Below are 24596 nucleotides of genomic sequence, written 5' to 3'. Positions count from 1 at the left end.
ATTCTGGATCTGCACAGGGTCAATGGACATTGCGGGTCCCACGTTTTAGGATGGAGACAGTGCAAACAGTGATTGTGGCAGAGCGCAAAGGGGAGTTCCTGGCCTCTCTCGATCTGAAGGAGGCATATCTCCATATTCCAATCAGGGCAGATCATCAGAGATTTCTGCAATTCACTGTGCTAGGAGAGCATTTTCAGTTTCGAGCCCTGCCCTTCGGACTGGCTACGGCGCCAAGAACATTCACGAAGGTGATGGTAGTAGTGGCGGCAGCCCTCAGAAGAGAGGAGATACTGGTTCATCCTTATCTTGACATTTGGCTCATTCGGGCGAAGTCGGAAGCGGAGTGTTTTGCCTCCATTCAGTGAGTGACGGAGCAGCTGGAGTCCCTAGGCTGGGTGATAAACCAAGCAAAGAGTCAACTGGTCCTGTCTCAGTCCTTGGACTATCTGGGTGCGAGATTCAACACCCTGGTGGGCAAGGTGTTACTCACCCCAGAAAGGATTCTCAAGTTGTAGTCGCAAGTGGTTCATCTGAGGGACCTGCTGGCCCCAAGGTCTGGGATTATTTACAAGTCTTAGGGTCCATGGCTTCTACTCTAGATCTGGTGCCATGGGCTTTTGCGCTCATGCGTCCCTTTCAGAAAGCTCTCCTATCCCGTTGGAATCCGATGATGGAGGAGTTTCAAGTGCTGTTGCCGCTCCAGGAAGAGGCCAGGTCCAGTCTCTTGTGGTGCCTATCGCGGTCCAATTTGGAGAAGAGAGTGGATCTGGAGGTTCCGGCCTGGGGAGCGGTGTGTCAAGGATCGGTGGCCCAAGGGCAGTGGTCCCCAGTGGAAGCATCCTGGTCGATCAACCATCTGGAAACAAGGGCAGTGTGGAGGGCGCTGTTGTTCTTTCTCCCTCAGATTCAGGGCCAGGCAGTACTGTGTTCTCAGACAATGCAACACTAACCCAGCTAGAATCCGCGAAACAAGAGCCACGCAATTTAGATCTAGCAGAGATAGCCATGCAAATGGAAAGGGTCAAGCAAAAATAACTTTGAATTTGGCAACAAGGCGCGTAAACTCCTGGCTAGGAAGCTAAAAATTAAAGCCGTGCAAAACCACATTCAGAAAATTAAATCCAACGAGGGGAAATACCTATATGAGAATCACTTGATAATACAAAGATTCGCCCAATTCTATGCGGAATTATACGCTTAAGACTCCCACATTAAAGAGGCCCACATCGAAGATGCCTTCCGAAGGACGTAAATTTATCCATGATTACCTGTAGAAAATAGAAAGATTGAAACAGAAGAGGTTGTCATGGTAATTGCTGAACTCAAGCCAGGGAAAGCTCCAGGGCTTAATGGGCTATCATCCATATTCTGCAAGGTATTTAATCCGGCAATTATAGGGCCACTGATCAATATGTTCAATTTCTTAAGGGACAAAGGCGCCAATGTGGCAGGCATAACAATCTTACCAAAAGAAGGGAATGACCCCCACCCTCTGCAGCTCATACAGACCCATCTCCCTAATTAACTTAGATCAAAAAATTATGGCAACAAATATTGGCCACATGCTTGAGCCATGTGACTCCACTACTAATACAGAGAGATCAATCTGGCTTTATTCTCAGACTAGCCGCTGATAACGTGCAAAGGGTGGCTGATTTAATGTGGTGGACTAAACACCACAAAATTCCCTCAGTCTTATTAGCAATTGACACAAAAAAAGGCATTTGACAAGGTACACTGGCCTTTTCTCTGTTATGATATTGAGGTGTTTGGTGGATTCTTAGGGGCAACAGTGATAGTGACTCCCACAGGGAGGAGCCCCGTAGGGAACTGTAGCACTAGGCTAGACTCAGATGCACAAACACAGAGAATATATCTTTATTATGCAGCTTGTATGGTTCACCAGAGGTGGCAGTAGAGAGTGGATTAGATAGCAACAGTCTGTGATCCTCGGCGGAGGAGACCTGTCCCACAATGGTGGTATAAGGCCCCGATGCAGGTATCCAGTGAGGCGCTGTAGGAGAGACAGACTGGCAGATGTTATTGCACACTCCCTTGTAGCTGAGTAGATAGAGTTCCCAATAAGCAGTAGAGAGAGGATAGGTAGCAACAGTCTGTGATCCTCGGCAGAGGAGTCCCGTTCCACAATGGTGGTGTAGGGCCCAATGCAGATAGACGAGGAGCTGTAGATGAACAGACTGGGAGAAGTTGTACTCACTCTCTGTAGCTGATAGGTGATGTTCCAGCAGGTAGAAGAATTGGTAGCAGGCACCAGGATAGACACACAGGCCCTCGAGGAGCGAGTACCTGGATTCAGGATAGGCACCTGGAAATAAGCAAAGGGCACCCGAGGAGCGGGTACCCAAGTTAGTAGAACCCCGGAAGGTGAAGATAGCTTCCAGCAGCAGCAGAAGCGGCAGAGCAGCTTCAGACCGGAACGAATCCAATCCGTTGCTAACTCGGCGAGAGTCAGCAAATGGGCAACCTTTTGTAATCGGAAGCAGTGACGTCACTCGAGGGGACGCCCCCGAGGTTCGCGCCAACACTGCTACAAGACGTGAGGTGTGTGTGCGCGCGCCCTGGGAGGCCTCAGGTCAACATGGGGGGACGCCACACCAGAGCTGCTCCGGGGACGCCGGAGGGTGCGGCAAGGGGACGCTATGGACGCCATTCTCCCGAGGCTGCTGGAAAAGGCTGAAATAGAGGTGAGGCATGTCGGGCGAAGCCGTCTGAGACCAACGGATGCAACATTCTCTTTAAAGTCTTACAGAGAATAAGACTGGGAAACCACTTTACGAACTGGGTCCAAGCGCTATATCATGTACCCTAGGCTAGCATTAGGATTAATGGGGGTTACTCAGATCGATTCACAGCAGAGTGAGGAACCAGGCAAGGATGCTCCCTATCACCAATACTGTTTGTGCTCTCTCTAGAACCCCTGGCAATCAAGGTCCAACAAAATAGGGATATTCACGGGGGTACAAATTGGGGAACAAAACTACAAAATACCCTTATTCGCGGATAACTTACTATTCACACTAACAAAACCTGAAGCCTCCCTTAACAAAGTCTTAAGTGAGAGGATTTGGAGCTGTATCCGCCTTCAAAGTAAATGAAGATAAATCTGAAATCCTGAGTATCAACTTGACAACCGCAGAGGAGAGCATAGCACATCGCCTGCCTTTCCAATGGGCGAAAGGGAGTGTCAGATACCTGGGGATTTGTTTGTGTGCAGATATGACCCGCATGTTTGACTTCAACTATAAACCACTGGCATCAACAATCTTAAAAGATCTACACAAATGGGAAAGGCTGTTTATCATGGCTAGGAAGAATCCATACCATCCAAATGAACGTCCTTCCCAGATTTTGCATTTTCTTCCTAACTTTACCCTTACCGGGTACCAGATGTCGCCCTAAAGAGATGGGAAAGGAAGGTTTTTAGCTTTATCTGGAAAAAAAAAAAGTCCTCCAAGGGTTTCCCGAAAAAATACCATATATGCCATAGGAAGAGGGTGGGTTGGGTGTCCCTAGGCTGAGCTATTACCATGTGGCAGCCCATCTACGTGCAGTCCTGGAACGGCAATATGTATCCAAAAAGAAAATTTGGATTGACACAGAAGCAGACATAGCAGGTATATCATCCCTTGGGAGTCTTCCACGGCTCCAGGGATGCCCAACAGAGATTAGGGGAAGTTTATCCCCATGCTCCGCAACAACCCTGGACATCTGGTACAAATTCAGGAAACAGTAGGGGACAAGCAGTACTGGACTCTTTTATTAATCATAGGAATTTTCAACCAGGACTAGCTCAGAAATGGACAAAGAAATGGGGCAAAATGGGGCTCACTAGGCTCCGTCAAATCTGGGATGGAGATAATATACGCTCCTTTGAATCTTTGGGGGAACAATTCACCATGCACAATCAAGACAGATTCCATTATATGCAAGTGGTCTCCTTTATCAAATACAAGACAGTCTGAGGAGCCCTACAGTGCCCCAAAACTCTGTTTGAGGCCTACTGTGACAAAGCAGATGGGCTCACCAAGGCAATATCTAAGATGTACACTCTTATTATTGGGAATGTTGGGGTCTAAAGCAAAATATCTGAAGGTGTGGGAGACCGATCTGAGCGAAACACTAGACAAGGGCTCATGGGAAATGTGCTTCCACAGGACAGGGAAAAGCTCAATCGCCACTCGTATCATGGAGAATGGGTACAAATTCCTATATGGATGGTATCTTACTCCCACCAAACCATTTCAGACCTACGTTGGCGTGATTGTGGTAAGAGGGGCGATTTCATCCATATCTGGTGGCAATGCCCAAAAGCAACGCAATATTGGGAGGAGGTTAACGCCCTAATTAAGGACATCACTGGGAACACAGTGCGAAAAGATCCTAAAATATTTCTACCACTATTAGAATTAGGAGGTTGGGGGAAAACCCGGGGACACATCTCCTTCAAAATATTATAATGGCAGCCAGATGCAAATTAGCCGCATGGTGACGCAAAAAAGGAGATCCCATCAAAACACCATATAAATACACGCCTAGCAAGAATTAACACGATGCGTAAACTAATGGCCATTCTACATAACAAACTACAAAAATCTGAGAGAATCTGGACGCGTTATCTAGAATGGAAAGAACGAGAGGCGACAAAAGCATTGCTAGGCCTCACACAGGTTTAAATAAGAGGGAGGGAAGGGGGGGAATCTTAAGCACAAGGAAAGCTGGAAAGGGTTAAGGCAGGCAATCTGCTAGCAACACACTGACAGGCCGATTCAGTAAAGTCCGCGGGAGAGCGGGCCGGCACGCACACCGGCCACTCGCCGGTGCGCACGATTCAGTATTTAAATTAGGCCCGGCGGTAAAAACAGGCAAAAGGAGGCGCTAGGGACACTAGCACATCCCTAGCGCCTCCTTTTTGACCGAAGCGGCGGCTGTCAGCAGGTTTGACAGCCGACGCTCAATTTTGCCGGCGTCGGTTCTCAAGCCCGCTGACAGCCACGGGCTCGGAAACTGGCAAAATTGAGCATCCGGTTTTCGACCTGACAGCCGCCAGCCGACTTCCAATTTTTTTAAAATTTTCTTTACCCTATGGGACCTCCGACTTAATATCGCCATGATATTAAGTCGGAGGGTGCACAGAAAAGCAGTTTTTACTGCTTTTCTGTGCATTTTCCCAGTGCTGGAAAAAATTTGCGCCTACTTTTGGGTAGGCGCTAATTTATGAAAGTAAAATGTGCAGCTTGGCTGCACATTTTACTTTCTGAATCACGCACGAATACCTAATAGGGCCATCAACATGCATTTGCATGTTGAGGGCGCTATTAGGTTCGGCGGGTTGGACGTGCGTTTTCCGCCCCTTACTGAATAAGGGGTAAGGGAAAATGCGCGTCCAATGGCGGGCTAACAGTGCGCTACTGTATCGGCCTGTGAGTCAGATACCAACGTATAAAATATACCTACACAGAAGTGACCAACAGACCAGTTTGATTATGTTTACCATATCAGTGTTTGTATACCTCTTTTTAATAAATAAAAAATAAATTCTCATGACCTGATTCAAAAACTGAATGCAGGTATATAGGCTATTCTGTACCTACACCATTAAAAAAAAAAGGCAGAGCATTTGATCTCCTTTAAAACTTTAGGTGCCAGAGTATTCCACGCATAAATAAATCTTTGTTAACTCTGCCACAATCACCCTGAAAGATTCCCTCCATTCTCTCTCTGGATTTGTTGAATAGCAAAGAATTTGACATCAGCATAATAGTATAGGCACAAGATTTCCAATGTTCTACTAACAATAGTAGCTTCAAATATATTCAATGTTTGGGTACTTGCCAGGTACTTGTGACCTGGATTGGCCACTGTTGGAGACAGGATGCTGGGCTTGATGAACTCTTGGTCTGACCCAGTATGGCATATCTTATGTTCTTATAACATCAGGTGAGCACGTGTTATTTGAGAGTATGGATTTTAACTATGCCTGTACTTTTATATCTACATATCACTATATTTTGGTACATGTAGCTGATTTCAAATGCAAGCAGCAGTACTAAAATCCCTACAGTGCATTGGGTGTGTACTTGTTGAAAACCAGACCTAGTCTGCTAATCTTTCTGCAGAAACTGGGTCACCCAGCTTCTCTGGACTCCAGCAAGGATCTGCTTATAGGATTTGCCGATGGTCTCCATCCAGCGCTAATCCAGCGATGGTGATCTCCAGTCCATGAGTGCCACAAACAGGCCAGGATATCCGCAATGAGCATGCATGAGGTAGATTTGCATAGAACAGAGGCAGTGCATGCAAATATTTGTCTTGCATATTCATTGCGGATATCCTGAAAACATGGCCTCTTTGTGGCACTGGAGGACTAAAGTTCGCCATTTCATCAGTCCTGGTCTCAACAGCAATTATACAGTTTTGCGAGTTTATAATTTTTAGGGCATTCCGAAGTGCCAATTCCTACTAGAGGGGTAGGCGACGCTGGTCAGGATATCCACAATGCACATACATGAAATCTGTTTACGTACGTCAGAGGTAGTGCACACAAATCTCTCTGACACCGGACCTGTTTCTGCACTAGAGGGAGCACAGTTACCTACACCTGCCAGAACCGGATCAGCCCGTCCGGCGTAAAACAGAGCCATCGATTATAAAATCTGCCTCCGACCCTTCTGCTCGGCCCACTTGGCTCCAGCGAGGCGACACCACCCCTTTAATAACCTAGCAGGAACCCTGGGGACGCCAAGCCACGCCTCCATCAGCATGTTCCGGCCCCGCCCCCGCCTTCCGGAATCCTCCCGTCCGGCTGCCTCGCTCTGATTGGCTGCCAGGCGCATCGTTCGGGCCCCATCCCATTTCCGCTCTCACTTCCTGCTTGAGAGGTGTGCTGGGTCCCGGGGTCGTGGAGTGACGCTGGGAAAGGCCGGGGCTGAGGCCCAGCGGAGCCGAGCTGGAGGGGGCGAGGTGAGAGAGAGGAAGATAATAGGCAACATCTTTCCGGGATCAGATACCGAGACTCGGAGGGAGAGGCAGGTGTGAGATACCTGCGGAATTGTTTATAGTGTGTTTACAGGGGTAGCGGAGACAGATGTTATATATCCTGTATTTACACACTATACAGGGGAGCGTCGTGGTATATATAATGTATGTACATGGTGTATACAGGGGGAGAGGGGAGCTTGAGACAGATGTGCTTGTGTCTCACGCTCCCCTTTCCCCTTGCATACACTGTAACATCTGTCTCACAGTCCTACGCCTGTATACACTGTGTAACATCTGTCTCACGCTCCTCTCTCCACCTGTATACATACATACATTGTATATAACACATCTTTGCCTTATGCTCCCCTCTCCCCTATATACACTGTGGATGCATACTGTATGTATGTTAGAGAGAGAGTATATACTGTGTAATTATAGGGGAGAGGCTATAATGTTGATGTGCATATTCACATGTTTAGCAAGAAAGGGTGATGTGATTTTATGTATATATACACAGTCTATACTAGGAAGGTGTGTGTTATATGTGCATGTACATATGTAGAGCTCTGGTATTGAGAGAGTTCAGTGTGATTTTTTATATGCCTGTTTTATGTAACTTTGCTTGATTCAGCCTTCTTGTTCTTGGTTACACTTGTTTTTCCCCCAAGTTCCATGTAAACCGGCCTGATGTGAATTTCTATTCGTGAAGTCCGGTATAGAAATATATATTAAATAAATATGTGTATATGCTTAGTATATACAGGAAGAGCAATTGATATGATGTATGTATGTGTACATGAATAGGTACAGGGAACAATGGTGGGCACATGTACGGGCATACTGGATTGTCCTATTCTGCCGGTATCATTGATATTTCAGGACTCTTGATTAGAAGTGGAAGCTGAATTGCTGATCTTTATATAGTTAGTGGAGCTGCTTAGTTAGAGATGAGCACTTTGCAATAATCTTTAGTGTGTTTGGTTGTAGCATAAGAAGAAGAAAACATTATAGTAACAGCATTACTATCTATTCTACTTCAGGACAAAATGGAGAACTGCTGAAGAAGATGTTCAGCAAAGGAATGCTAAAACTTCCTGGCAGGCGAGCACATGATGCTTAATCAAAGACCAGGCCACCGTTTACAGTGGGCAGAGAGGTTGGTGGACGCTGCTGTACCCTGATTTGAATGATGTCTCCCAGAGTGTAGCCACTGTAAAATGTTGCTTTGCTGGTGTGATTTTGCTTCTCTGTTTGACAGGCTTGTTTCCTGCGGGATTCCTCAGATTGGCCAGATAGTTACTCTTAAGTAGGTTGTAGGGTGGAAGGCAGAATGAGCTGATCAGAGCTGCTGCAAGGTGTGTTATATTAACTTTCATAATACTGGGCAGGCAGAGTGCTTCATGCCAGAGATGGGGTCACTGACCTATCTTCTGCCTCTCTGGCTGCTCTGAATCAGGATGACAGGACAAGATCAAAGTGTGCTTTTCTGCTATAGACCTGTAGGACATGGCTGCCCTGGCATCTTGTTATAAGTGAGCAGAACCAGTTCTTCAAGGCAGCCGGCTTAGCTTCTCGTTTCTCTCAACCATTGGTGGAGTTTCTGAATTGAAAAGGGTCAGGTATAGTGATGAAGTTTACATTCTCAATGGGGAAGCAATGCGTACATGATCAGGATATGTGTACACAAACGATCAAAAGAACAAAATTAAGTCCAAACCAAAATACCAGTGATTTTTGGATACCCATTGGGATAAATCAGCTTCAATCAGAAAGATGAGGTAGGAGAAGGAGGTGGGTGGGTGCTAATCCTAGTACAGATTGCTTGAGAGTACTAGGAAAAAAAGTGTCACCTCTGGGACACTAAGTCACCAGCCCCTTAGAAATGACACAAAAAGGAGGGGAAAACCATAATTCGAGATATCCAGCTCTGGTTTCAATCAGAAAATCAATCTCTCGAGATACTACGGGTGAGAAGTGAGAACTATGCCTCAACTTCTGTTAATGTCTTATCTCCTGAAAGTCCAGAGCTGCTTCATTTTATCCTATTGTGTGGAATAATTATATGGGTTCAGTTAAGTGCTTTCATCCAGCTAACGTCCCAAGGTGGCTTACGTGACTGCAGCCACCTCTTGGGTGGAAGACCCGAAGTCTTTCACTGGTTGGGAGGGAGAGCACAGAGGTCTTAACTTGTTTTACAGCCACGGCAGAATATACAGGAGGCATCCAGCCACGGGCATCGTGGGAGCTGGGTGCCGTGCGTTCAGGCCTTTCTCCATTCCTCCTCTTACCACGTGTCTCCAGTTGCCGCTCAGATTCTTCTGGAGTTGGGGGGGGAGGGGTTATTTTTCCCCCATTTCGCCAGCTATATGTGCGTTTTGTGTCAAAGCTATGTGCATAGCCCAAGTCTCATTTTAGAAATATATATATTTTTTAAAAATATTAAGCAAAAGTAATTAAAAGAAGGAAAGAGTAAAGCTTCCGTGGCTGTGGCTGTGAATAACAAAGACCACATTGTAATAAACAAGCAGGCATTTCAGGATAGTGCAGTGTTAGGAGTATTACAGGAGCTGGCTGCTGAAATCCTGCTGGCAAAGTCAGAGGAATGGAGGGAGATTAACGACAATCCAGGGCTGTGGTGACCCAGAGAATTTCCTAGGAAATGTATGCGATGAAGTTAAGCAATCATTGAGAACCCAATTACGATATGAATTGCCTTCTCTAATAAATCCATCCTGCCTTATAGCAGGCAGTGTAGTGCGTCCTAGTGTTTGTTTGTTTTTTTTCTAGGTACAGCTCCCGAGAAAGAATGTATAAACCGTGGCTCAGGTGAAGCGGAGAGTTGTTTTTTGTTTTGTTGTTCTTTCTGTTTTATGACAGAAGAGATCAGCATAAAGATAATCGAGCAGTTTGGCGCTTGATAAATGCTTAACCCCCTCTGCCCTGCTGTGAGTGTCTGGAGCAGCTGCCTGGATGCCGTTGGACACCACCTAGAGCTCACGAGTTCCTGCAGCCTCTAGACAGGACCAGATAGGGAGGAGGAGTGCAGCACCCGAGAAGGACACAGGCAGTGGGGGGTGGACCAGCTGACCTCTTGGTCCCCTGTTCCTCTATGCCAGGGGTGAGCATTTCCGGTCCTCGAGGGCTGCAAACCAGTCGGGTTTTCAGGATATCCTTAATGAATATGCATGAGAGAGACCTGCATACACACTGCCTCAGCTGTATGCAAATCTATTTCATGCATATTCATTAGGGGTATCCTGAAAACCTGACTGGTTTGCAGCCCTCGAGGACCGGACTTGCCCACCCCTGCTCTATGCCTTTCTGTAAAACGCAGGGCGAGCTGGGGAATGGGGCAAAGAGAGCTAAAGCCCTCCATCTGAGCAAGGAAAGACTTGGCTGTTTTTTACCCTCTGCCAGGTGGGCTGGAAATACATCTCCCATCACTCATGGCTGCACCCCAGGAAAACACTGGAAGGGAGAGCCCCCTCTTTGGCTCACGGGCCATCTCCTGTAGCCAGGAAGATCTGAAGGTCATGTAGGCATGGTGAGTGGGGAGAAGGAAAAGGAATTAAACCCAAGTCCTTCCTTTGGTGTCTTTCCAGGATCATCTGAGCCATGGAGGACAAGCGGAACATCCCCATCATTGAGTGGGAGCACCTGGACAAGAAGAAATTCTATGTCTTTGGGGTGTGTATGACCATGATAATCCGGGTCAGTGTCTACCCTTTCACCCTCATCCGGACGCGGCTGCAGGTCCAGAAGGGCAAGAGCCTCTACAACGGCACCTTCGACGCCTTCCTCAAGATCCTGCGGGCAGAGGGCACGGTTGGCCTCTACCGGGGCTTCCTGGTCAACACCTTCACCCTCTTCTCCGGCCAGTGCTACGTCACCACCTATGAGCTGACCCGCAAGTACGTCTCCAAGTACAGCAGCAACAACGCCATCAAGTCGCTGGTGGCCGGTGGCTCGGCCTCGCTGGTGGCCCAGAGCATCACCGTCCCCATCGACGTCATCTCCCAGCACCTCATGATGCAGCGCAGGGGTGAGAGCATGGGCCGCTTCCGGGTCCAGGCAGCAGCGGGCAAGAACCGTGTGGTGGTCTTCGGCCAGACCAAGGACATTATTGTGCAGATCTTCAAGGCTGATGGGCCGAGGGGCTTCTACAGGGGCTACGTGGCCTCGCTGCTGACGTACATTCCGAACAGTGCTGTGTGGTGGCCTTTTTATCACTTTTACGCAGGTGAGTGAGACCGGGGACAGCTCTGGGGCTCTGCACCCATTCTGGGCCAGCACAGGCTGCCTGTAGTGGGGTGGGTGGGAGGGAAGGGAGATGGGTAGAAACTCTGTTCTGATCTAAAGTGACCTAGAATTATGTGCTGGTCTTGTGACCTGGCAGCAAGGATCAGTTTGAGCCAGGCATAGCCCGGAAAAGAAGCTTCTACTGGTGCTGCTAGAAAGTGTCATCCTGGTAGAGAGATTATTAAAGAAGAACACCAAAATGGTTCAGTTGGTATTGGAATAGCTGAATGAGCCTATTTCAGTGATTTAGATTCATATTTCTTGTGTTCTTGTATCCGTGCTAGCACGTACCATTCCTGAACATACCCAGATCAGTCCAGACAAGTGGGGTTTATGCATCCCTACCAGCAGATGGAGTCGGAGAACTAAACGCTTTTCAGTGCTACATAACCGAGAGCGCCACCTGCAGTCCCTCGGTATTTCTCTGTCTCCAGCAGATGGTAGAGGTGCTGATCTGGAGTTTGGAGCTGCTCCCCGAGGTGCCCAGGTTCCTTGGTGCGCCATCCCGCAGGTTGAGCCAGGCAATTGCAGCCCACTGGTTCCGGGGCCCCAGATAGCCAGGGGACTGGCATCCTCTTCGTGCCCTGAAGCCCCCTCCTGTCCGCTGCTGGTTCATTAGAAGTACCCCTGTTGGGGCTTTTTTTGTTTTCTTTGTCTTGTGTTAGTTTAAAAAAAAAAAAAGAAAAGAAAGTAGAGCCAGGAGAATTGGGATGCGGCGCACGATAGCTGTAAGTTCCCCGGCGGGGAGCAATTCTTTTTCTGCGCTGTGGCTTTTCTCTTTGGCGTGCGCTTTGCCGCTGCTTCTGTTGTTCCCGCTCGCTGTCAAAGTCAACGCTGCGGCATTTCTTGGCACGTCGGCCACACGTGGTGCAGCCTACATCGTGGCGAGCCGTGTGTTCACGGCAGTTCAGACACAATCGCGCCAAATGGCAGACAAGCTGTATGTGGAGGCCTGCTGGGTGTGGTCAGCCCATTTGAACTCCCTTTCATTGTGCACAGGCTGTGCTTTGGGGGGGGGGGGGGGGGTGTTCTAAGACCCGGAGGGCCTTTTCGCTCGGCGGGGTTCATGGCAGGGGCCAAGGTGGGGGGTGCCCACTTCTGCTCTGGAGGAGGATTGCAGTCAGGAGGCGCCCACAGGCTGGGGCCACAGTGACTCCCCTCCGTTTCTCTCTCCCGCAGTGCAGGTTCTTGAGGATGCTTGTATCTTGGGAGCAGAGTCAGAGCCCAGTAGGCCTGAGGGGGTTTTTGAGGGCCCGCAGGGTTCCCCCCCCCCCCGAGTTTGTATTGCTCATGCACGAGGCCTTTCTGGCAAGGAAAACACGTAAACGGAGCCGCAAGGAGAGGGCGTCAGGTTCGTTCAAGAGGCCTCGGGGGGGGGGGGGGGGGGGGGGTCGTCCCTCTGGGCATGCTGACAAGCATTGGGGGTGCCGCTCCGCGCATGCAGACTGAGACCTCACAGATCTGGATTATTCGGACGAGCCTCGAAAGGATATGGCGTCCTCTCCCGAGAGGGATCTGGCTGTGGATCCGATCCTGGATCCGGATGGGACCAAGGATGATCCGGACCTCGGTGAGGGATCCGGGACTGGAGATGACCGAGTGATCCGCCTATTTAAGAAAGAGGAGCTGCGGCCTCTTATTCCTCGAGTCTTGGAGGAATTGGGGGTGAAGTTAGCACATGGAGACGTTGTGTATGGTAATTGCGGCGGTTCGCAAAGGAGAATTCCTGGCATCTTTGGATGTCACCGAAGCTTTATCTGCATTTTCTCATTCGAAAGGACCATCAGAAGCTCCTGCGGTTCAAGGTGCTGGGTCAGCATTTCCAGTTTTGGGCCCTTCCCTTCAGGCTGGCCAGGGCTCCTCGAACCTTCACGAAGGTGGTGGCGGCGGTGGCGGCGCTTGAGGAGGGAAGGGGTGTTGGTTCACGCATACCTGGGTGATTAGCTTATCCAAGTGAAGAAGGCAGAGGGGTGCGCTCGTTCAGTACGGCGAGTGATGCACGTCCTGAGTTCATTGGGTTGAGTGATCAACATGGCAAAGAGCCACCTGGTTCCTTCGCAATCTTTGGGATACCTAGGGGCACGCTTCGACACCCTGAAGGGCAGGGTGTACCTGACAGTGGACAGGTTGACGAAGTTACAGGAGCAAGCATCTAGACTTCTTTGCCTCCCAATTCTGAGGGCCTGGGATTACTTGTAGGTCCTGGGTTCCATGACCTTGACATTGGAGCTGGTTCCATGGGCTTTTGCTCACATGCGCCTGCTGCAGAGGGCAATTTTGTCCTGGTGGGATCTGAGGTCAGAACAATATTTTGTCCCGTTGCCTCTTCTGAAGGAATCCCAGTCCAGTCTTGCGTGATGGCTGCCGAGGAACAATTTGGAAAGAGAAGAGGCCCTCGAAGTTCTGGATTGGGTGTTGGCAACCACAGGTGCCAGTCTCAAGGGCTGGGGAGCAGTGTGTCTGGATCATTCGGCCCAGAGTCTCTGGTCGGAGGGGGGAGAGGACCTGGTCCATCAATCATTTGGAGACAAGAGCGATGCGCAGAGCTCTGGAGGTATTTCTGCCCCTGGTCCAGGATTGGATGGTTCGAATGTTTTCGGACAATGAGACGACTGTAGCGTACATCAATCACCAAGGAGGAAGGAAGAGTCTCACTGTGGCCCGGGAAGCTTAGCTACTGTTTGTGTGGCTGGAGCATTATCTCGAGGGAATTGCGGCCTCCCATGTAGCAGGAGTAGACAACGTGCAGGTGGATTTCTTAAGCTGGCAGCAACTGGATCCCCGGGGGTGGGAGCTGTCCCCAGAAGCCTGTAATCACATTTGTGCCAGATGGGTTGCCCAGCTGGATCTCATGGCGACACAAATCAATGCAAAGACATCCAGGTTCTTCAGTCACAGAAGAGAAGTTGGTTCGGTGGGGCAGAATGCTCTAGTGTGCTTGTGGCCGACAGAGATCCTTCTGGATGTGTTGCCTTCGTGACTGCTCACAGGGCGAGGCCTTTGGCAAATAGAAGAGTGCATCTGGCGGTAGACGGCCTTCTGCATTTGGCTCATCTGCAGGGGTTGTTGTGGCAAGGTCCCATATTTTCGGATCGGGAGGATCACTTTTGTCTCGCGGCTTGGGTTTTTAGAGGCAGCGATTGCGCATGAAGGGATATTCGGAGCCGGTCATTTCTACCCTTCTCCAGGCTGGACATCCTTCTACTTCCATGGCTTATGTCAGGGTTTGGAAGGTGTTTGAGACCTGGTGTGGTCAACGGCAGTTGGATCCTCTGCGGGCTTCTGTGCCGCATATTTTGTCCTTTCTGCAGCAGGGTTTGGCTTATAGCTCGCTCCGGGTCCAAGTTTCAGCCTTGGGTTGTCTCAGTGGCAAGGTGCGCAGAAGACCTTTGGCCTCTCATCCCGATGTCGTCCGTTTCTTGAAGGGAGTGGAAGTATTTGAAGCCTCCGGTTCACAAGTTGTGTCCAGATTGGAACCTTAACTTAGTCTTGTGGGTTCTCTTTGAGGCTCCCTTTGAGCCCTTGGGATGGACCTGTTTGAAGGACCTTATGTTGAAGATGTTTTTTTCTGGTGGCAATTTGCTCAACCAGACTAATCTCGGAACTTCAGGCTCTTTCTTGCCTCGAAACTTTTTTGTGTACTTCTAACAACAAAGTGCCCTTGAGTACGGTGCCACCTTTTTTGCGAAAAGTTGTTTCTGCCTTCCATGTGAATCGGACAGTTGAATTGCCGGGGTTCCCAGAGTGGTCTCGGGACTCTGCGCTGGGTAGAGATCTCCATCTTCTGGGTGTTTGGCGTGCTCTGTTGCATTATTTGAAGGTCACCAATTCTTTCAAACGATCGGACCATCCGTGGTGTTCGGTGGAGCTAAGAAAGGGTAGAAAGTGTCAAAATCTACTTTGGCCTTTTGGTTGAAGGAAGCTATTTCTGTGTCCTATGTTTGTAAGGGTCACGCTGTCCCGATGGGTCTCAAAGCGCATTCCACTAGAGTATAAGCAGCCTCTTAGGCGGAGGGTCAGTTGGTGTCTCCCCAGGAGATATGCAGTGCCATGGTGTGGTCTTCACTTCATACATTCACCAAGCGCTACCATTTGGATGTTCGGGAGCTGGACGCTGTGACTTTCGGTGAAAATGTATTAAGAGCGGGTCTTTCGGGTTTCCGCCCAGTGTAGGGAGCTGGGGTACATCCCACTTTGGACTAAGCAGGGTTTGTTCAGGAAAGGAAAATGGGTTCTTACCTGCTAATTTTCATTCCTGTAATACCACAGATCATTCTAGGGACCCACCCCGGTATTACTGCCGAAAGACTGATATATATTTTTTTTTTTCCTGGTTTTTTTTATCCGCTGCATTTAGAAAAGTTTATTCCATTTGAATCTGTTAATCGTTGAGTGAAGCAGTTGACAGGAGTTTGATACTCTCCAGTTCAGGGGAATCCACCCCTGGGGTTGTTTTTAGTTCACCCTGGGATAAGGGTATGTTTCTTTTCCGATCTTGGCTTGGGTAGAGGTCAATACTGAGGGGACTGCAGGTGACGCTCTTGGTTATGTAGCAGTGCCTCAAAGTTTTTATTCCCTGCCTCCATTTGCTGGTAGGGATGCATAAACCCCACTTGTCTGGACTGATCTGTGGTATTACAGGAATGAAAATTAGCAGGTAAGGACCAATTTTCCTTTCATGACTGCCGGTATCTTCTCCTTAGATCTGGGCTTCTGAACTTTGTTTGTTTGGGATGAACAGGCTCAAAGAGTTGAGGGCTGTAGTGAGGAATAGGTACAACCTGTGACAGATAAAAGAATAAATAACCTAGATGCCCCCATAATCAGTTCTGGGTATGTTTGGTTTCCTGACAGCTCAGTGCGAGTCACGAGATTGATATAGGGGGGGGATACAGTGCAGGAAGAATAGCAATCTTATAGGTCCAGCACACCGCTACCACACATCCTCAGTCCTTCCCCCCTGCCCCTTGGTACGTCCAAGCATGTGCTTGGTTTAAAGCATTTTATAGCCGGGGCATCAATCCGCAGTCCTCAAGGGGCACAAACTTGGGTCTGGTTTTCAGAATTACCCCCAATGAATATGCATGAGAGAGAGATTTGCACGCACTTAACCTCCAAAGTATGCAAATATATCTCATACGTATTCATTAGAGATGTCCTGATAAAACCAGACTGACTTACAGCTCTTAAGGATTGTGGTTTGACAGCCCCCTACCCCCCACCCTGCCTACGTGGTCTTCCTACAGCTGTGACAGGGTGGCCAGCTGCAGGTCCTTCAAATGCTCCTCACTTCAAAACTGGAGGCTGGATGGAGGAATTATCTTACAAGCGGCCAGGCTTCTAGGGACTGGTACCTGAGATGGCTCCTTGGCAGAATAACTGAGCAGGCTGGATGGGCCGATCGGTCTTTATCTGCCGTGTTACTATTTTCCATTTTGTTTTGTCTTTCCCCACCCCCGCAGAGCAGCTCTCTAGCCTGGCTCCTAAGGATGTCCCTCACCTCATCCTTCAAGCTATGTCCGGGCCATTGGCAGCTGCCACGGCGGCCACGCTCACCAACCCCATGGACGTCATCCGGGCTCGCGTGCAGGTAAGGACGGTGTCTGCTCCTCAAGGCTCAGTCAGCGGTGCTCCCAAGGCTGTTATATAGAGCCGGCAGGCTGGTGGAAGCTCTTGCTCTCTTACTGATTACATTAATTATTAGAACCCATTGCCCAGTTCTGACTGTGCCACTTCTTGGCCAGGCGCCTTGCTCGGCGTCCAAAGCTCATGCTTGCTTTTTTTTTTTTTTTTTGCTGTCATTGCTCTCTTATCCATTGTCCACCTTTGAACCAGCAGAGAGTGATTTAAAAATGTTTTTTAAAATTGTAAATGTTTTGCTGCTTATTCTCAGCTCGTCGCCAACCCCCCAACTGCCCTGGAGAGCCAGGAATCCAGCATGCGGTGGCGCACAGCTGGAGGGCAATCTTTGACGGCAGAGCTGCTTGCCCGGGTGCCGTGGTGGTGGGCGAGCAGTTCCGGGCCCACTTTTGGAGCATAGGAGAGAGAGGGCGGTCTGTATCCAGGGAGAGAGGCTGAGATAGTCTTGGGTTGGGTTTTTTTGGGGGGGTGTTTGCCTCATTGCAATGCATGGAGAGGTAGCTCATGATTTTTCTCAAGAAAAACGTGGCTGCAGTGGGGTAAGACCAGGACTGGCTCCCTTAAGATGCAGCTACCCCTGCCGTCCCCACCCCAGAACTCAGTCACTGGGCTCCCTCCTAACCCAGTCCAAATGCGCAGAGATGTTTCCCCGATATCAGACTGGAAATTCCCAAGGCCGGACGATAGGGTGGCCAGCACCTTCTCAGAAATCCCTGGTCTTGTTTGGATTTTCCCGCTGCTTATGGACCTCTCTGCTTCTGTGCATTTTTTTTTTTTTTTTGCAGCTTTATCTTGGTAGCGATGGATAAAAAATGCGTTGCCACGTTGTTGCTCGCAGGGAAAACTGGTGACCTTGGCAGGTTGGGCAATCTTTTAATTGAACAAGTGAAAATACATCCTTCGCAGATGATGTATGTGGAGCTTTCCGGGGCCTCAGAGACATCTGAAGAAGTTGCCCCTTAAAACCCTGAAACCTCATGGGTGATCAATGTCCGCGCTGTTTTATTTAATTTTTTTTTTTTTCGCTTGGTTCAGTAAAAGATTTCACAGCCTCTCTGCGAGGTTGCAGCCGTGCAACGGCGTTTGTAATAGCGAAGAAGAGAAAGGGAGCTGAAGTCGGAGCCGCGAAGCTTGCTTGGCGCCCCCTGTGTGACCACCCCACCAGCTTCCTCCTGCTGCTTCAGGCTTCACGGAAACCTGGGGGGTTTTTATGCCTTTCGGTTCCGTAATTCTCCCCTCACCCCAGTCCCTTTGGAGCCTGGGATGAGCAGGCTGTCGAGATGCCCATCTGGGGCCTGTGAACGCTGCCGCCGTAGCCCCAGCCCCATCCCAGGGGGCAGGATCCTGGTCTAGGAGGGGAGTCTGGCTCTCTCCCTCCCTCATGGAAGCCAAGCCTTCAGGCTGGCCCTCTCTGCCGCCTTTACGTTTTTGTTTTTTGGCAGGTGGTGATTTAACAGGACTCCTTCTTCTTGTCTGTAGGTCGAGGGGAAGAGCTCCATCATCGCCACGTTCAGGCAGCTGATGACCGAGGAAGGGCCCTGGGGACTCACCAAGGGCCTCTCTGCCCGCATCATCTCCTCCACCCCGTCTACGATCGTCATCGTGGTGGGCTACGAAACCTTGAAGAAGCTCAGCCTCCGGCCGGAGCTGGTGGATTCCAGGCACTGGTAGCGGGCTGCGGGCCGGGAACATCCGCGGGTCCCTGGGCAAGCTCGGCGGCTGCCGCCGGATGTTTTCTCCCAGAAAGACACCCCAAGGCGGAAGCTGCCCCTGCGGTGCTGGGCGTGGGCCGGACGAGATTACAGCAAGGCTCGCCCGCTCACCCCAGCTTCTGAAACGGGAGCATGAGCCGCCCTGAATAACAAAAGGAAGAAATATATATATATATTTTTTTTTTTAATGGAGTTTCCCCTCTCTTTTTTTGGATATGGTAAACCTGCAGGAATTAAAGAGAGAAAAAGCGTCAGGCTGATCATTGAAAAGTCCTACGCGGGAGCTGATTTAATTCACCACCAGATTAGAAATTGGCAGAACTGCTGCTTGACCGAAGGGGGAAGGGAGAGCCAGGGGGCAGCATCCAGACTGTGGAGTTTAGAAACTGTTCTAGAAGCATTTGGGTTCCTTTTCGCCAAGGTTTTAAGCCAGGGAAGTGAGACGCCCGCCATGAGAGCCCAGGCAGGGATTTGGACAGTGGAATGTGGAGACACCTCGAACCTCTTACCACCGTTTCTCAGAGGGATGCGGTAGGAGGCAGGAACAAATAATTTAAAATATTTGGAACAGGTTTTTAACTTTCAGTATTTTTAATGAGACATGGCTGGTCATATTCTTAATAGTTGTGTATATAAGGTTTAAAGGTTTTGGGGTTGTTTTATTTTCCTTTTTTTGTATATTATGATTTTCCATCTTACTGGGGGGTGTTTTGTTTTTTTTTTAATGTGTATTTTTTTATCTTGAATTTTTGTGAGCAGCAGCGTTCCGCTGCCACGGGTGAGGGCACGTTCATCTTGCGCAATGCCTGCAAACGAGCCAATGTTTAATTTAAAAAAAACCAGCCCAACAGATCAGAGCTATGAGATTATATATTTATATGCAAAGAGTTCATTTTGCAAACGACAGGTATAAAATGCTTGCCAGATGGCGTCCCCTGAGATCCCGAGAAATGCAGTAGGCACAGACTCTAACAGAAGTGGGGGTGGGGGTGATTTTTTTTTTTTTTTAATTCTGCCTTTTTTTTTTTTTTTTTTACTCCACCACCTGTTATGCCTGGACAGGAGGGATGTTTTAAGAGTCCGGTTCCAGAGCAATTTGAGCCGCTCCAGCCTTTACTGGGAACCCGAGAGGGCAAGAAACTCGGAGATCTTCACGTAAGCGTGCTGTAAAAGCCGGGATGGCTTGTCACGTCGGGGGGGGGGGGGGGGGGGGGGGAGTGGCGTGTGAACTTTAACTGTTCCCCTGCACGCAGGCAGCGCGGGAGGCGGTCGATTTGAAAAGGACTTTGCCATGTGGCTGTGCTTGTGACTCTTCAAGTACTGAAACCTGGGACATTTGAAATTTTTGCTTCAAATGCACAACCCCTTACTTTTCTGTGGTATTTTCGGGGCTCGCATGGGACTTGGTGAAGCCTCCTGGGGTGGCTGCAGCAGAGAGGGAAAATGGACACGTTTTTATTAGCCGGCAAACTGTCCCTCTCCTCCACCATCCCCGCCCATCCAAGAGCGTTCTCAACCACTGAAAACTCGTTTGAAAGACTAAATATCAGTTCATAATTGCGCTTTCAGGGAAGAGTAGCCACCCCGCTCGGGCCACTGACGCAGGGAGGATACTCTGCTATTATAGCATCAATAATCCCAGGTAATTCTCTCTAACCAGCATACTTTTGGATGTCAGCAGAGCCTGAGCGATAAGATGTGTAAATGGGTAGGAACTGGGCCCAGAACAAAAGTCCACCTTCACCCAGGTTCCCACCCCAAGAGCAGCGAAGTTTTTAGAGAGAGCGTTAAAGAGATGGGGCTGACGTGCGATGGCCAGGGCTGTCCTTGGGGTTTCAAGGGTGATCGCCCTGGGCCCCACATTTGGGGGAGGGGGGGGGGGGGGTAGGTACCCCTCCTATCACCATGGGATTCCCATCCCCCCGACACTGTATAATTTCAGTGTTCCAGGGCCCGGTTGTGATTTATTGGCGGTGGGATACGTGCCTGCGGGAGGTCTGGCCCTGGTGGCGGTGGCCTCCCCCCTGCCCTTGTCACGGTTTAGGGCTGTGCTGAAGCTGGGGTGTCACCTCTGGCTGGCAGATCAATCGGAGGCCAGTACCCATGTCTCCCATCAGTAGAGGAATGGGGTGGGAGCATGGACAGCCAGACACTTTAGAGACCGTAAGCTGTTTTACACATGTGAAGGCAGGTGAGAACATCACAGACCAATGGGAAGCTCATTTCTACTCTGCTCCTTACATGAATGGAAAATAAATATTTAAGTTAAATAGTATAGGGCCACTCCCTTAATCCTTTGATGCCTGTGTGGTCTGTTTTTTCTTTAAAAAAAAAAAAAAAGTGACTCCAGATATCAAAAGGTTAAAGGTGGTTGTTTCTATTTTTTTTAAATAGATTCTTCGATGAGGTGGGGTTTTTTTTTCTTTTTTTTAATGTAAATCGAGAGTAGTGGTGTGTGGCTTTTCTTAAAATAGCTTCTCATTCTGTGCAGGGGATACAAATGCATTATCTAGATAACAAACTCGAGATTGTCTGCACAGATGGCAAATTTGGGGATGGGGATAGCGGAGAGTGTTTTGGGCAGAAGGGAGAGGGAGGACCAAATCAAAGCAGGTTCGTTGCCTTGAAGCGCCTGCGTGTTGGTTTCCATCGTGCAAAGCGGAGTTGTGCAGTGCCGCCGAGAACCCTCACAAAAACAAAATCCCCTCCCACCTCACGTGGCTTCGCCTCTCCCGTGCATGCAAACCTGCAGGCCACACACTGGTGCGTGGCCTGCAAACACTGGTGCGTCTTCCGCACGCGCAGCCCAGGAAGCGCTCGCCACCTCATCCAAAACGGCTGCAGAACATGGGTAATATCATCCAGCTCGGTGCTGCATATCAGATGTTTTGGGACAACTGAGCACTTATAACTGTCAAAACCAAAAAAGGAAAGTTACCCTGCTGCTCCTTTTTAGAGCTTAAGCAGTGTGTATCAGCGAGGATGACATTGTATTGAAACAAAGTGTGTTCACGTTGCCAGATGGGCATCTTCACCCCATGAAGTGTCCTGGTTCTATCTCTGGCCTCCCTGTTCTCCCTCCCCTACAACAGGGCTGGTTTCTGCCCCAAAGAAATATGCATGAGGTCATGTCTGCACACGTTTGGCCTGTGAACTGGGTTCAGGTGCGGACTTTGGTTGCCCTGAATACCAGAGCTGTTAGGGCAGGGGGAAGTCTGTGGACCATTATCAGGGACCACTGACTGGCCAGTGACTGCTAGTATTAGCAAAACATACAGATGGTGTTTTTTTTTCCTTTTAATCTCATGATTGAGATCTAAGAAGACTGAAAGTATCAATTCCAGACCCATGCATGGGTGCTTCTTGTAATAAATGTATAGTTAAATGGTGCAAAATGTAAATTCCTGACTGTCTGAATGCTTTTTATGGTTGATTTGGGGGGGTTCCTGTCACCCCTAGCAGCATTCCCAGTCTGCTGAAGAGATATATGTATTGAATACTGTTTTATATTTTTGGACTACTTGGTATTTTGTAGAATCCTATTTAAATTTTTGTACATGATAAAAAATGAACCCTCCATCCTCACCACTCCAAAAAAAAAAAAAGAGGAAGAGCAAACTGGCTCATAGCTGATGATGTCACAGCATGTGGTTTCTCAAGCAGTGATGTCATCAGTGTGTGACACTTTTTTTGCCTTTTGGATGGATGTGGGGACCGGGGGGTGTGAGAATTTCCTTCCTGTATGGGGGTAAATATGACTACAGTTTGATAGGGAGGAGAAAACCACGATAGTTCTGTAACGAATTACAAGTAGCGTGGCTTCAGAGTAAAATTGACTCTGTGGTGGACATGGTATTAATGCATGTGTACAGGTGAAGTATTACGTGCATATCATAGTTGCTGCTTTAATCACTGTGACAGGGGCCAGGCCACATGGGCATCTATCATAAAAGAATCAGGTTGGGAATCGTCGGTGTCATGGAAGCTTCTTCTGTAATGTTGTGATTTGTAGAGGTCAATCAAATCTGGGTTATTCTATACCGATTGTGTTTGTTTGTTTGTTTTTGGGTTTTTTTTAATGATTTTATTTCACCACATCCGAACCATGCTTTTGCAGCGCTTCAATCCGTCCGCCCAGAGCCACGAGAGCTTTCATAGATATGGATCCCGAGTTCAAACTTGGTCCTGGACCCTGACCCTTGAGTCCAGAAACTTGCCAGAAACCTCGCTGGCAACTGTCGCAAAATATCCAAAGTGTTTCCCAAAGCACACTACGCCGGACCTTTCCTTCCCGGCGTCGGGGTCAGGACAAAAGTATGAAGTGCTTGAACGCTACCCAATCTGGCCCCAGGCAGGGTTTTGACTACTTTTGTGTATGTGCTTTGTAAAGTGGGGGACAGTGGACAGGTTTCTCTGTTTTGGGAATGTCACAAATTAACAAGAGCTGTGGGCTACTCTTAAAAAGAAAAAAAACAAACGATATCTCTAGATTCATGTGTGTGTATATATTTATATTTTATTCCACTTTTCCTAGTCCTTGCCCTCAAACGCCGCTTGTGTGTGATCTCTTAACAGAGCACTGTCAGGGGCTGAGGTTTAAGGCAAAATAAAGTCCAGGGTTGCAAGCTTCGTCCTGCTTTTAAAAGCCCAAACTTTGGGCCGAAAGGGTCTGAACCGCCTCACCCCTCTCCTTCCCCCCCACCCACCAATGTCCCAAATGCCTTTGGAAAGCACACTGTACAGTTTCCAGCATTTGAAGGTAGCAGACTGCTGTCATCTCAAGGCATCAATGTTGGCTGCTTTAAATTAAAAAGAAAAGATTGGATACCCACAAACTCTACTGTTACGGTGTTCTGTGGCGAGTTCCCTGTAATATATAACATTTACTGAATGTGAAGTGCGTAACTCGACCGCAGCATGCAGCCTCTGAGTGCTTCATGGCTATAAATTTTATTTATTTTTTCACATTTTGAAATATTTAATTTCACAGTCACCACAAGGTGCTCTGGGGGCATAGGTCAGGCTGTCCTGGGGTTCACGACTTTCCCCACGCTGCTTTATTGTGCCTTTCACTGTGGCTAAACCTGCTCCCTACAATACACGCCGGGGTCTGTGTCTGCATTACCCATGTGTGAGTTCCTCCTGTACAGCAGTGTGAGCTCTGTGTGGTTTATCACTGCTGAAGAGCACACTGGCTTTTTACTTTTCCACTGCTAAATGTCTTTAACCTCCCTGCCAATTGTTTTGTTAGCTGTAGTATTTATTTTCGGGATTAATATTACTGGGATGTGGTATCTGTATAGCTTTCCTAATGTGCTGCTGGCAGAGCTAGAGACATCCCTAGACCTAGCTGAGACAGACATGACACCTATGAGATTTTGGGGTGGTTTTTTTTTTTTTTAATTATTATTAATCTTCACATTCTTCCAGAAAAAAAACAATCACTTTAAAAAAAAAAAAAAAAAAAAAAAAAAAAAGCGTGTTCAGTAACTTCCTTTGGCATGGGCGGTTTATGACCATGCTGCTGGGGTCCAGGCCACTTGGCCCCCTACTATCATGAAAGGCTACAGGAAGGTCCTGTTTCTGTGCTTTTTATTGGTTACAAAAACTGGCACTTTAAAAGCAGAAATATCCCCTCTGGAGAAATAAAATAAAGTACAGTTTTGACGCACATGACGTTTTCCTCAGGAATGAACTTTTGAGCATAAGAGGGAAGGGAGATTTTTGTAAAGAGGGCTGGAGTGGTGTGTCTGATTATGAAGCCAAAATTGGGGGAGGTCTAGGGGTGTGGGATTGTGAAAGGTTGTGTGTATGTACTGTGGTTGAGAATGTATTCTCTTCTCTATCCAATCGGCTACAGAGTATATTTTATGTACAGAATATAAAACAGGTTTCACTGTTGCCATGCACTGTAACCAGTCTTTTTGAAGTGACATTAAAATTGAT

The 24596-nt window shown here is 48.5% G+C and overlaps 1 protein-coding gene across 1 annotated transcript; it reads left to right on the top strand.

The window, feature by feature from the left end:
* The first annotated feature begins 6843 nt into the window (after window positions 1-6843).
* Window positions 6844-19663, top strand: SLC25A44 (solute carrier family 25 member 44). Its single transcript, XM_029580862.1, has 5 exons — window positions 6844-6981; window positions 8040-8155; window positions 10602-11239; window positions 16761-16888; window positions 18418-19663. Exons 3-5 carry the CDS (start codon window positions 10615-10617, stop codon window positions 18607-18609), a joined length of 945 nt encoding a protein of 314 aa, XP_029436722.1. The 5' UTR covers window positions 6844-6981; window positions 8040-8155; window positions 10602-10614; the 3' UTR covers window positions 18610-19663.
* Window positions 19664-24596: the final 4933 nt, after the last annotated feature.

This window comes from Rhinatrema bivittatum, chromosome 16 (assembly GCF_901001135.1).
Source record: "Rhinatrema bivittatum chromosome 16, aRhiBiv1.1, whole genome shotgun sequence".
Lineage (NCBI taxonomy): Eukaryota > Metazoa > Chordata > Amphibia > Gymnophiona > Rhinatrematidae > Rhinatrema > Rhinatrema bivittatum.
This window is presented reverse-complemented; position numbering and strand designations above follow the sequence as displayed.

Coding starts and splice junctions, on each gene's coding strand:
- SLC25A44 (XM_029580862.1), top strand. CDS start 10,615: ATGGAGGACAAGCGGAACATCCCCATCATTGAGTGGGAGCACCTGGAC. Junction 11,240..16,760: donor TTTTTATCACTTTTACGCAG/GTGAGTGAGACC, acceptor CCACCCCCGCAG/AGCAGCTCTCTAGCCTGGCT. Junction 16,889..18,417: donor TCATCCGGGCTCGCGTGCAG/GTAAGGACGGTG, acceptor TCTTGTCTGTAG/GTCGAGGGGAAGAGCTCCAT.